This window comes from Lutra lutra, chromosome 11, assembly GCF_902655055.1.
Source record: "Lutra lutra chromosome 11, mLutLut1.2, whole genome shotgun sequence".
Lineage (NCBI taxonomy): Eukaryota > Metazoa > Chordata > Mammalia > Carnivora > Mustelidae > Lutra > Lutra lutra.
In genome coordinates this window covers 107,929,269-107,943,075 of record NC_062288.1, presented here as the reverse complement: position 1 = coordinate 107,943,075, position 13,807 = coordinate 107,929,269, and the positions used below count along the sequence as shown (strand labels likewise).

General features: G+C 56.1%; 1 protein-coding gene across 1 annotated transcript in view; it reads left to right on the top strand.

Annotated features, from left to right (window-relative positions):
- The window catches only part of PTPRN2 (protein tyrosine phosphatase receptor type N2), a 730,665-nt gene that overhangs the window by 272,458 nt on the left and 444,400 nt on the right, over positions 1 to 13,807 (top strand). Inside the window, 1 exon segment of the mRNA XM_047695171.1 lies at positions 8,324 to 8,684. Within this exon segment, the coding sequence (XP_047551127.1) occupies positions 8,324 to 8,684 (361 nt within the window).

The window sequence follows — 13,807 nt, the reverse complement described above, 5'->3', positions numbered from 1 at the left end:
TCAGCGGGGAGCCTGCTTCCTCCTCTCTCTCTCTCTCTCTCTGCCTACTTGTGGTCTCTGTCTGTTAAATAAATAAATAAAATCTTTAAAAAAGAAAAACTGCTGAATACACATTATTTTTAAGTGTACACAGAGTATTTCCCAATATAGATCATGCCCTGGGCCATAAAATAAGCCAATAAATATCAGATGATTGAAATAATATAGGAAAAGAAAACTTCAGATCATTATCCCTCAGAAATATAGAAGCAAAAATTCTAAATAAATTTTAGCAGATCAAATCCAATTATATAAAAAGAGATAATATGTGATGATACAGAGAAATTGTCTATATTTTTGAAAATAATTGAGTATAATTCACCACATTAACAAGACAATGGAAAACTACACAATAGTTGTAAAAGATGCAGAAAAAGTATTTGACAAAAGTCATCATCAATTCAGGATAGAAATCCACAACGAGCATCGCACTGAATGAAGACTGAATGTTTTCTGCTTGAAATCTGGAATTAGAGTAGGAGGGCTGCTCGTACCTCTTCTGTGCTGGAGCGTTTAGTCAGTGCAGTAAAGCAAGAGGAGGAAATAAATGACATCCAGATTACATGACCAGCTTTGTGGAAAATTCGGAGGAATCTACAAAAAAACTACTAAAACTAGTAAGTGAGCACGGAACTGCCACAGAATGCCAAGTAAATGTGCAGAAATCAGTTATATTTCTATACACTAACTGCAAACGGAAGACGTCATTTGCAGCAGCATCAAGACTATGAACCAAGAGAAAGATAACAGAACGTGTAATGCTTTCTACACTGAGAATAAAAAAAATCATGAGAGTAACCAGAGAAAGTCCAAATTAGTGGAGATACGATCACGTGTCACACGTCTTGGGTGTTGAGGTTCCTCAGACTGACGTACAAATGTGACGGCCAGTGAAGTCCAGGAGAGAAGAACTCGTAAGTTGGACTTCATAAAAATCAGCAAGTCTTTTCTGTGAAAGGTCCTGGTGAGAGAACGAAAAGACAAGTCACAGGCTGGGAAACAAAATTTGCAAATAATACACCTGAAAAAGTACTTTTCTCTGCGTTGTATAAAGAGCTCTCAAATCTCATTAAAATGGAGAAAGATGAGGTGATAAAGGATCGAGCACAGGGTCTGAAGACACTTCACCGAAGGAAGTAAATGGTGGCAAGTAAAGTCAGGTGCGGTGATCCGTGGGGCTCGTCGGGGAAATAAAACGCACCGGCAGGGGCTGCCGTCTTGCGCCTACAAGCACGGCTGAAACTTCAGAGACCGCCCACGTGTTGGCACAGGGTGGGGACCTGTCACCCGCTGCTGGTGGGAACACGCCCACCCGTGATCCAGCCGCACACTCCTGTCCGGGATCCTGCAGACCTTAGTCCGCTCGAAGACTGTCCACGAATATTCGCAGCAGCTGTCGTCGTCATTCCCACCAACTGGAAAAACTCAAGGCCTGTCGACAATTGACGAGACAAGGGGATGCTCCTCGGCGACAAAGCAGTGCCTTATTGATGTGTGCCATATCTCGATGCCTTTCCAAGTCGTCATGCTGACGGACAGACGGACAGTGCGTGCCGATAGGGTTTTATTTACACGAAGTATGAGAAAATACAAAGCAGTGCATGGGTGACGGAGGGAAATGAGTGCTTGCCTGAGGCTGTGGGATGGGAGTGTTGAGGAGGAGGACAGACAAGCGCACTTTTGGGGTGAGAGTTTCGTTCGTTGCTTTAACTCCGGTGATGCTGCTCATAGGTGCGTGGTTGTGTCAGTAAAAGCGTGTGCTCTTTGTTATGTGTCAAGTACATCTTAACAAAGACGAACAGGAAAGACAGCTGAGCAAGCCGACACAAAACGTGTGAGCAGTTTGAACAGGCGCTTTATAAGAAAAAGACTTATAAACAGCCAATTAGGCCCTTAGGGTGCCAAACATCATTATTCACTGGGGAGATGCGGCGTAGCTCCGCAAAGGACCACTACTTCCTGTCCACCAGATTGGCCAGAACAGAAATGAAGTGGCTGTGGTGCTGACTGCCGGGGAGGGTGTAAGGGAGTTGGTGGGACCTAAACGTAGAGCCGTGGTGTTGGCGGTTCCTTGCAGTCGACCCTTTGTCTGTCTGGCGACACGCTCGAGATGGCACAGTGCGTCCACAAGAAGACCTTACTGGGTGTCCACGGTGGCTGTCTCCTCACAGCTGCGGGCTGGAAACCAGCGGGGCGTCCTCCGTTTTTGAAGAGGTGCTGCCTTAGGGAATCCAGTCTGGGGGCTCAGGGTTCCTTCTGGCCCCTACTTAGAGGCGCTGCTGGGAGGAGTGGGTGTCCAGATGCCGCTGCGAGACCAGGGCCACGGCGTGGTGTCTGAGCCACAGCCGTGACGGTCGTTTGATTTAGATCTGCTTTCTCAGGCTGTTACTTCTACTGACCTGTGGGGGAAGCTGGGATCTCGTGGTAGATCTGTTCTCAGGGTTGTGTCTAATATGTAGGAAGGGATTAATCGTAGTTACTCTCAGTACCGTCCCCCGTTCCCTGCTCAGTAAAGTCCTCCCTGCAGAGGCAGGCCACCCCCTTCCAGAAAGCCCGAGGTTCCAGTCGGCTCGGAACGGAGCTCTGTGGGCAAACATTTACGTGTTCATCTGCTTACCCCGCAGGTGGAGGGTCTGAGGTGCGACAGTCATGGGGGCTGGGGGCAGTGTGTGACCTCACGCGGTGGGGTCTCACATGCAGCATGTCTCCCAAGCCTTGCCCCCTTCTCCTCCTGGCTCATGTTTCCGCCTTCCTCCCGCTGGGCCCCAGGCCCGATCCTGCCCTCTGACAGCTCACTTGCTGGGAGGAGAGAGGGCTGAACACACGCACAGGAAGCCACAGAGAAGCTTTGTGAGAAGTCCTTATTTCTTTTTTTTTTTTTAATTTAAATTCAATTAGCCAAGGGATCACACATCATTGGTTTTTAATATAATGTTCAGTGTAACACCCAGAGCTCATCACATCACGTCTTGTGTTGGATCTGCGTGGGCAGACGACAGCCTCTGTTTTTGATCTAACTTCTCATGTGTGAGAAGCTACGTGGGGATTCTTCGACAGTTGTCCACTTCTCCCTTTTGGACTCTTCCGCTCCGATCGGATAGGGAGAAAGAAAGCCACAGCCTTGTCCTTTCTGTGGCCTCATGCTCTACAAGGACGAGAAGTTCCCCGAGACCTTCAGTGGTCTACAGAGACGAACAGAGGCTGAGAAGGTGGAGTGAGGTGTCTGCTTTCCAACCAGGGACTCCGCCATCAGCTGAGTCAGAACCCTGAGTTCTTGTCCAGTGTCTTCATGTTTATTTTTCAACCCAAAAACGAGGTCAGCAAGTTTCCGCCTCCAACTCTGCCACTCTCCTCCAGACAGACTGCAGGGCAAGCCTGCTTCCTTCTGCAACGCAGCCTAAGGCCAGACGTGCGGGGCTGTGTCCCAAGGGCTGATCCTCACTTGCCAGTGGACACCGCAGTTGTGTCTATACCGTGGGATTGTTGAAAGGGTCAGAAAGAATCAAACACAGAAACCCAAAGAGGAGCCTGTCACCAGCACTCAGAAAGCAGTTCCCACTCTGAGGTGGGGGTCATGGTTGTTGGCCTGCAACTCCGAGCTTCGTGCTGATCCCAGGTGGGCGGAGGACGGACTCTGCGGCAGTGGTTCCGTTGAACCAGTTCCCTGCTGAGTCTGAGGCTGTGGGTGCTGGGGCTGGGAAGGACGAGATGCGAAGCAGGACAGCCGACGAAGCAGAAGTGGCAGGAGGACAGGTCATGTGGGTGTGTAGAGAGCAGGAGCCGGGCTGTTGGCTTCGCACCACCAGCCCTCTCTAGAACCATTCCCAGCGGTCGTAAGGCAGCGTCGCCGTGGACATCCGTAATGTAAAGTCCACAGCATGCATTACGGTCAACTTTCTGAAAAATTCATTGATCCCGAGTTTCGAACTTAACATTTCTTCAACCACGTAGATTTTGTGAACTCTGTGAAAAGCGTTTGGAGACTCATTTTTCTAACCAAAAGCTGCCTGCGCCGCAGAGAAAGGCAGACCAGTGTGAGGCTCCCCTAAAGGTGGATGTGTCTTTTGTGCTGGCAGCAGTGCTGTCGTAGGAACGACCCTTCCGGTGTGTTCCCTGCGCACGGGCGGGCTGGCTGTGCCGGGCCCGGCCACCTTTGGCAGGGTGGCCTTCTCTCTGTATGGGAGGGAGCGAAGGAAGGGTAGGCGGAGGGAGAGAGGGAGAGGAAGAGAGTTCACAACGCACCAGAGTCCTCCTCTGTGTCCTGAGCACAGAAAGGCACGGCAGAGTCACCCCTGCTGCACATGAGTGAGTTGCAGGTGGAGGCTTCCCAAGACCCCATACGGGGAGCCCAGTCTTGCCACGTCCAGCGGCACCATGGGGACACCTTGTCAGGAGGCCCGTGGACTGTGCGGCTGCTGCGCAGCGTCTCCGACAGCACGCGTGTCTGGAGCGCTGTGCTTGTCAGGGTTGCCTTCGGGCTGCGAGGCGAACGGGAGAAGATGTTCTGTGTTCAAGAGACGGCCCGGTGTGAGTCTCCTAATTTGCTTTGGGTCCTCAGCATCACAGGACACCTGAAGAGCTTCGGTGGCCTGTGTGTAGACCTAGGTGTCCCCGCTCAGTGCTCACGGGACCCCGAGGCCTCCGGGCCTGCCCTAACCGCATCTGGGACTAGGGCGGGCGGATTCTTACGAGAGGAAGGAAACCTGACTTCAGCTCCGGGGCCCAGGTTGGGGTGAGGCTGTCGGGAAGGGGAGAGTCCATGCCAGACTCGTGGTTGGGCAGACAGGCTGCGGCTCTAGGACGGTGTCAGCCGGCTGCCGGCAACGAGCTGACGGTCCCCTTCCCTCCATATCAGGGTCACTGAACACCTGTCCGTGTAAGACACACTTTCACGAAGAGTCCCACGGGCCGTGAGCTAACTCCCGTTTTCACTGGCGCTGTGCCGTAGCCCCATGTCGGAGACCTTCTTCCCGCAGAACGTCGGCCAGAGCGCGGCACGCCCGCCTCTAGCTCGCGTGATGCTGCTGGTGTGCTGGTGGCGGCCTGGTGCTGCCCCTGGGGGGGCGGTCAGGGCAGGGTCATGGTCACAGAGGTGGTGATCGTGCCCCCGTTTATCCAGCACCTCCTCTGAGCTGTGTGCTGTGTCTCGGAACCAACTTTTTCATTCTCCCCCAGCCTTATGCTTGTTAAGGAAAAAGGAGGCATTTTCCTAATTTTGAAGGCAGTGAAGAGGGAAGCTTGACGTCCTCCAGGTGCCCCGAAGCTGCGCTGGCAGGATCAGGCCCGCCTCCCACAGAGCCGTCTTCCCTGCTTTGTTCAAGAGTGTGGACGGTGGGGGCCAGTGGGTCCACTCCTTCACATGTGGCCGCCTCGTGGGGAAGGACCTCAGGGTTCAGCAACCTTTGGGGGCTGTTCCCAGACGCGCTGTACAAACTGTACCGTGTCAAGGATGTGCCAGCCAGAGTCCTCTGACGAACGGTGTGAAGAATTAACGTGCCACATGCGGCCATGCCGTGTGCGGGGAATTGGCCGATTTGGGTACTCTCAGGTGCTAACCGTGGTTGCCAGGTCGGTCCCAACAGTCGTTCAGCATTATTTTGGGGAACCTGACATCATTGGTTTGTTGAATTCAGGCTTAAAACCTTCAGAGTGGGGAGCGGCTTCTGCGCAGTTCATCTGGGGACGTCCCACCGCGTCGAGGACAGGGAGTGTCCGAGAAGGCCGAGTGAGTGACCGCGGTGGGAACGCCCGTGCCAGCCTGATCGCCGTTCCCGATGGACGGCTTAGAGGCTACACACCTCATCAGAGCGACGCTCACGGGGATTGTGAGGTCGGAGTTGGGATTCAGACCCAGGCAGCCTTGCCCCAGAATCCAGCCTCGTCCTCCAGCCCTGTCCTGCAAGACGTGACGCCACCAACAGGAAGCCACTGCTAGATCCGCGTGTTGCTGGTCTCCCAGCGGCCTGGCTCCGAGTTGCTGGCTGGCCCCTTCCCTGGGCCCCAGCGAGCTCCCCGGAGGCCCCATTGTGCTGGCTGTCATTTACAGAGGACCTGGTGTGACTTGTCAAAAACGATGTTTTCTATTATTTCTGCAGTTTGCCTACTGAAATGCTATTTTTCCCTCTTCACCTTGATTTGGTTCACAGGAGAAACAGACCCCAAAGAGACCGTTGATCGCCGTCTTCAGCGCAGGTGACACTCAGCGGGGATGTCCTGCGTGCTGTGTTCAGCCGGGTTTGTCCCAGAGCTCTCCGGTTCAGCCGCAACTAAAGCCCTTTGAGTAGAAGGTCTGTGAGGCTCAATTCGTAGCCAAGAGAGGAGAGATGCTGCCAGGCACATGACTGAGGCGCGGGGACGCTCGCCGCCGCCGCCTCAGCGCTGTGACCTGACCGGGTGTTCGGGGACGGTCTTTCCGAGCCGGAGTTCAGGCTGAGCTTAACCTTGACCCTTCGGCCCAGTTTGTGGGAAACCGCTGGGGGCTCTTTGCCTGGTAGCACTGTATTGTTCTGCCCCTTTGTCTAATGAATCTTACTTTTTTCTAAAGGAGAAGCCGTTGGTTTCTGCTAGTGCTTGGAGAGCATGACACAACTGGGATGACAGCTAAGATGACGCCGTTTTAGAAATAAAGGCAATCTTAGAGACAATGTCCCGTGTCCTCTTTTGACAGAAAATTGAGTCTCAAAACGTCAACAGATTTGCCCAAGTTCATATGTGAGAAGAATAACTAGAACCCATACTAACCCCAGTTTTCTCACTTCTAACTCGCCACACCAAAGTCTATCCTGGAAGGCTGCACCCCGGTATTTTTGAAAATAGCCAAGCTTGGGAGTCTGAGCCAGTCGTCTTCACTTCAGGGACGCTCACATCTTACCTAGATCCCAAGGTCTACTCCCCACTAACTCAACACTGACCCTGTGCCCCAAGCGAGGTGCATTTAGAAAACATGATGGGCAAGATTTGAAGAATTTACAGTCCACGCACCTGTTCCATACCATGAAGGCAGCTCTGGACGAGCCTCCAGGACAGCTGAAGTTTTCTGGGAACCTCCATGTTGGAAATTTCCGTGAAAGTTTGATGGTCCCACAGTCAGAAGTAGAACATTGAACTTCTCAACCTTTTTGTAACTGTTCCGGGTGGAGGACGGCTGGGCCTTGACTTGTCCAGAGGCAGCACAGTCTGATGAGAGCACACGCTCCTGGGAAACTGGACCGAGAGAGTGCGGAGGACATGCGGGAGGGGGCTCAGGGAGCTGGTGTGACCTAGAAGGGTTAGAAGAGTGACCCCGGCAGCTCTACTGTTGCAGAATGTTGCTGTTAAAGGAGTAGGAGAGAAAGGGATTTCAGCGGTCGGTAGAGAGAGCTGCAGTGAACTGACTGTGAGACGGGGCAGGAGGAGCTTCTGCTGGCCAGAGCGTCGCAGCCACAGAGCGTCCTCGCGCACCGATAAGGTCCAGTGCGGGTGACAGAACTGGAGAGACGGTTCTTCGCGTCGTTGACCGGCGGGGAAGTGCACGTCGCGGCCTCAGCGGGCTGCCGCCGGCCCGGTGGCTGGAGGGAAACAGCTGGCGAAGAGGAGGAAGAGAAACGGGTCCTCTCCCGGCGGGGGGCGCGTGAGCCGTGCGGCCACGTCAGACAGCGTCCCTGCAAGTCGCGAGCGCGGGTCCCCACCCTCGGCGCTGTCCCGGACGGCGTCCGAGGGAACTGGAAACGCGGCCCCAAGAAACTTGCCCACGACTGTTCCTCGCGGCGTAATGGCCCCAGAGGTCCGCCAACCGACGAACCCAATGTGGGCGTTCGTCAGGGCGAGGTGTTCGGCGGCGGGAGGGAGGCAGCCCCGGATGCCGTGGCCCTGCTCCTCCAGCACAGGGCGCTCTGGGCAGGAGGCACGAGGCCATGTGCTCAACGAGTCCCCCGATGGGACTCGTCCCGGACAGGCGACTCCGCGGAGACGGGAGTGGACCGGCGGCGGCCAGGGCTGGGGGAGGGGCTGAGTGCGAGGTTTGTTCCGGGGGGAGCCGGGTGTGCTGGAAGGATGGACGGCGGGGATGTTCACGTGGCTCTGGACGTGCGGGAACCGCGGGCCGGGTGTTGGGGCTGTGCGACTCCCGTCTGGAAAGCGGTAGCTTGTGGGAACCCGTGGGCGAGTGTGGTCTGTCGGTGCCGGGAAATTCGGGCGCGCCCGTGGCAGATGGCCGGCGCTGCGGTCCTTGAGCACTGGGAGCCGGTGCCCTTCCGAGTGGCTGACGTGGACGCTCACCTGCTGTGTTTGCTCCCGGCCCCTGCAGGGTGAGGACCCCCGCGCCCATGGCGTGCTGACCTTCACCGCGCAGACGGCTGCTCTGACCTACGCTCCTGGGCCCTGGGCCGAGCACCCCGGGAGCCGCCCTTTGGGGACCCGCGGCCTGCTGCAGCCTGACGAGCTCAGCCCCAAGGTGGATGGCGGCGCTGAAAGGCAGAGCCCGGTTGCCGCGCTGGTCACCGCTGTGGCTCGGAAGCCCCCCGCGCCCCACAGGGAGGATGACCCCGGGCCTCAAAACCGCCTGCGTGGACCTTGGAAAACAGCGAGGGTCCTTTCGGCCCCAGCAGTCCTCCGGAAATGGTCTCTGCCTCCAGGAGACCCTGAGGACCCCCCAGCCGTGGGTGATGGTAAGTCAGCACCCCCGACAACCCCCCGTGGTCTTGTTGCTTCTGTCTTTCTGGCTCCTGCCCAGGGCCAACCCCTTGTACTCTGCCCGTCCTGAGTGGTTGGTGGCCGGTAGCGCTGCCCCGGGTCAAGGCTGCAGCGGTGCGGCGTGAGGAATGGCCTCCAGCACCCTCCTGGCCCCCTGCTGCTGTGGGAGAGAAGCAGGTCATCGTCAGGCCCCGCAGCAAAGGGCCCTTCTGGGGGTGGCGATAGCCGAGGGTGTGTGGGCCCCGCCCGCAGCATCTGTCACGTTACGTCACTGATGAAGGCGCTGAACCAGGCTGGGGACGTTGGCAGACCTGGCCCCCAAACCGTGCTGGCCACGGAACATTTGGAAAATGGAACATGAAGGCTTTTGCTTTTGGTGTATGTCACCCCTCAGCACTTCAAACCCGGGGCCACCTCACGGAGTTACGGTGGTTGGCCTCTCCCCAAAATCCCAGTGACACTAACGCCACACAGTGCCGTGAGGGTGCCTGTGTGCCTCGAAGTGACTGGCTCTCACGCTGCTCCTTTGGAGTCTCCCGCGGGTCGCGGCCCTGCTGTGGCCGCCCCAGGGAGACGGGGTATGGACAGCCCCTCCTCTGCTGGGTGCAGGGGGCTCTGGGGCGTCTGTCTTCTAAAACATCAAATATCAAGGGAGACTCTGATAAAATGTGACTTCTTCTTTGAAGATATACAAATAATCAAATTGAGCAGATAGCGGGTTTCTACAAAAACGGACCAAGAATCACATTAACATCACCGTCTTTCTGTGAGTGACGCCTTAATTGGATTTGCTCTGACAGTCTTCTTTTCTCCGTGCTGCTGCTTTTCAGCTAAGTAGGTCTCTGCTCTCTCTCTCTCTCTCGGCCCACAAAGCCATTACGGCACCTTCTAAATGGAAGGAAGAGAAGTTATAATTAGCGGGAGGCCCGGTGCTTTCTTCTCTGTCCTGGCGCGGAGGGAGAGCTGTGAGAGAGCAGACTGTGCACTTGCCTACGGATTGTTTGCCCGTAAATACACCATTGTGCGGCGGCCCTCCCCACGGGCGGCTACCACGGCAGGAGTGCTGCGCCCTCCGCTGGGGGCCGTCGCTCCCGCTTCAGACCGTGCTGCGCTCTCAGAAACCCCTCTTGCTGGCCCATAATTACAGACTCCATCAGAGGCCTTTGTCTGCTGATGGGGCTTTCACATCGTCCTTCCACTTCCCGTCTCCCGTGGCTCCGTGTCCCCCACACCTGGGCTGTAAACACACCGCGGACAGCCGCGCCCACCACCCAGCCCCAGAGCAGGGGCCTCTGCTCTCTCTGCTGGCCCCTCTCCGTGGCGCTGAGCACCCATGAGCTTGTGCTGCGATCACGCGATGGCAGGTGTCCCCTCTCTGTAACACGGCTTCCCTGCCGCTGTTCTCCTCTCCCACAACTTAAAAAATCCCTCCTGTCAACATCTGTCAACGGCCTCTGCCCTAGTCACTGGACATAGGAAGCCCATACCGGAGGGACTTTACAGCCATCAGAGAGCCAGGTGTGTTCGCAGAACCTGACGCACTCGGGGGTCCGCTCCCGCTCGGAAGGGCTTCCTCCCTCCCCCTCCCTGGGGACCAGCCCTTTGTCCCGACACCCCAAGGTGCAGATCCCTGGGAACATCCTCTTGGAAGAAGCTCTTCCGTCTGCAACGACCCTTATCAGCCGTGCACTCTGTCTGGCGTTTTCTCCTGTGCTAACTGCCATGTTGGTGTCTTCTCACACATGCCGTCTTCCCAGCTGCACGTAACGCTTAAAAAGAAGCACGTGAGACGTCAGCCACAGAATAGACCGAGTGCCATAGGGGCCTTTGTGCACTGCGTCTCAGGCTTCCGCGGAAGGCGGCTCCGCGTCTCCCGCTGCTTCCTGCACCTGCTCCTCCCGTCCTCGAGGACGCCGTCCATCTAGTCTCAGAGCCATATGGCTGCAGCACGGGGACACCCACCCTCAACGGGCTCACCCGTGTGGGAATTAATGTAATGTCTCTATACCGCTGTCTGATCAGCGTGCACCTCTCCTAGTGGTCGCAGACTTTCCTTAGGATTTCTTTTCTTTTAAGCAGGATCCGAAGAAGAGCCCTTGAAGGGGCGGCCCTGTCTGCGTAAACTCGCATAAGCGCTTTTCCCCTTCTTCTTCCTTTTCTCACAACATTTTAGAAAATGAATTCACTTGTAACGGTTTTTATATTCTGGATTTTGCTGATTATGTCCCTAAGATAACATGTAATTTGTTCCTTTGCTTTGTACTTTCTGTAAACCTGGAGCTATAGGACCTAGGCCAAGACTGGACTGTGCAGCTCATGCTCAGGAAGAAGGTTTCCGTCCCTGAGACAGTCTGGTCACTCCACACTCTGGTCAGTGAGACAGAGTCTGGTCACCCCACAGTCAGATCACCGAAGACATAGTCTGGTCACCCCACAGTCAGATCACCGAAGACAGAGTCTGGTCACCCCACAGTCAGATCACCGAAGACAGAGTCTGGTCACCCCACAGTCAGGTCAACAGAGACAGAGTCGGGTCAACCCGACAGTCAGGTCACCGAGACAGAGTCGGGTCACCCCCACAGTCAGGTCACCAGAGACAGAGTCGAGTCACCCCACAGTCAGGTCACCAGAGACAGAGTCGAGTCACCCTACAGTCAGGTCACTGAGACAGAGTCGGGTCACCCCACAGGTCACCGAAGACAGAGTCGGGTCACCCCCACAGTCAGGTCACCAGAGACAGAGTCGAGTCACCCCACAGTCAGGTCACCAAGACAGAGTCGGGTCACCCCACAGTCAGGTCACCAAGACAGAGTCGGGTCACCCCACAGTTAGGTCACCAAGACAGAGTCGGGTCACCCCCACAGTCAAGTCACTGAGACAGTTTTTGGGTCACCTTCAGGGCTGAAGACAGAGTGGGGGCTCCTGGAATGCAAATGTATGACGTGTAGATGGGAGGGAACTTACTTTGTTCCTCTGGTGGCTCCTGGACTCTGAAGACGTGACAGTCTTTCAGCTGCAAAGTGTCGCTTTCTCTCTTCATTGTGTGCAGAAGTGCGTGCCCAGTTTCAAGGGCGCAGAGCAGCCAAGGTCACGGGGGGCAGGGGTGTCAGGCAGGGCAGGAGGGGTAAAGATTTCTCTTCTTACATTTTAATGAAAAGGAATGAGAGAAGACCAACTTGCCTCTAAATTTGCAGGCCGGGGCTTCCTGAAAATAACTTTGCAACTCTGCACTACTGGGGTTCAATTAGAGTCCGATAACCACCGACACCAGGTGGGTCATTTCCAGCCCTGCCCGAGAGCTGCCCGTGGCGTTGGCCTCGCCCCCTGCGGCCCCTGAGGAGGTGCAGCGCACCGTGAGCACCGAGTCTCTGGGCCGTCGTCCACATAAACCAGGCTCATCGTGGAGGCCACAGGACGCAAGTCAAGGCCCGGAGGTCTCAGGGTGGTGCGTGCTGGACCGCGGGGATCTTGTGGGTCTGGCGCGCCGCTACTGGGAAGGGGGACCCTGGGGTCCTACAGAGCGCCCGGGCCTCCCATGTGACTCGCTGCGGGGGCCGCCCTAGTGCAGGGTGGGCAAGTGCACCATGCGACGCCACGTTCAGGTCTCACGCACAACCGCAGGAGACCCAGCCGCACACAGCCCCCGAGACTGGTGAGGAAGTCGACCTAACGGGTCCGGCAGGCATGCGTTTGGCAAAAACTGGCAAAGAGCCTCTCTTCTTCGTTTCTCACTGATCGACAGCGACTCCCTTCAGCGCGCTCTGAGGCCGCGTGTGAGGGCGGCTCGCAGGGAGGCCGGTGCCCAGCAGCCCGTTGGTGGGGAGTCCAAGCCTTGCCGCCTGGCTCTCCGGCTCAGGGACAGTGGCTGCTGGCTGCCCACCAGGACCTCCTCCGGCAACGGTCGCTCCGTACTTTCTGGCTTGGTCTGTGTGCTGTGGGAATCGGTCCGTGGACGATTGTTCGCTTTTTACCAGTTACGGGAAAAGCAATGGTCACTGTGCAAAGCTCGAACATTAGGTGTGGAGAAGACCTAAGTCAGGTCGGGCTTCCGTCCTGAGGCGACGCACGTGCGTGTCCTCTTGGCGCTCGAGGCCTCGTCCGACCAGGCCTCTCACACTGTAGGGCCGCTTGTCCTTCAGTGCACTCACCAGGCCTCGTGCTTCTCCTCGCCGGAGACCCGACTGCGGCCAAGTCCTGGGAGCGCTGGCGTTCTACATAATAGAGTTCCATGTCCGCTTATCACATTTAAATTTTTAGAAGTTGTGGTAAGATACTCATGACCCAAAACTGACCACCTTCACCACTTTAAGAGCACGGTTCAGCGGCATTAGTTGACATCGTTGTACAACTGTCACCGCCATCTGACCCCAGGATGTTTTCCTCACCCCAAACTGCGACTCTGTCCCCATGACACACTGAGTCCCGGTGTCCCTGCCCTGCCCCGGCCTGCAGCCTCTCTTTTCTGTTTCTGTGGGATGGATGGCTCCAGGGACCTCTCAGGAGTGGAACTGCACAGCATGTGTTCTTTGTGACCACCGTTTCTCGCTCAGCGTGATGTCACCAGGTTTCTCTGTGCTGTAGCGGGCGTGAGCCTTGCCTCCGTTTTCAGGGCTGAGTGAAATGCTTCCGTACAGGTAACACCACACTTTGTCTGGGGACAGACGTTTGGGTGCTTCTAGCTTTCAGCTAGTGGGGATGCTGCCGCTATGATATATTTAAATTTCTAAGTTAACTTTTGCATTATCCAACTATGAAATGCGTGTTTTAGAAAGATCTGGATAGTCCAGTGTGTGCCAAGGGAAAGGCCAGAGCTGGTCCTTCGGTGACGGCTGCACATGTGGACATGAGCGGCCTCGCCGCCCGTGTGTCCTTCAGATCTCTTGGCCACAACCAGTGATCCACGCACCCGGACGTCCTGTTCTCACAGATGGACCCGGGGTGCAAAGATGCTGGTGCTTTCCCGTTGAGCTTTGGGGAGTCTGGGGGTCCCTCTGTGTCAGTGCATCTGCACCTGCATCCTTGCTGGAAGACCCAGTGTCGTCCTTGTCGCTGCCCCGACGTCCGGTTAATGAGCCTGGAGCTCGTCTCGTTGCACATG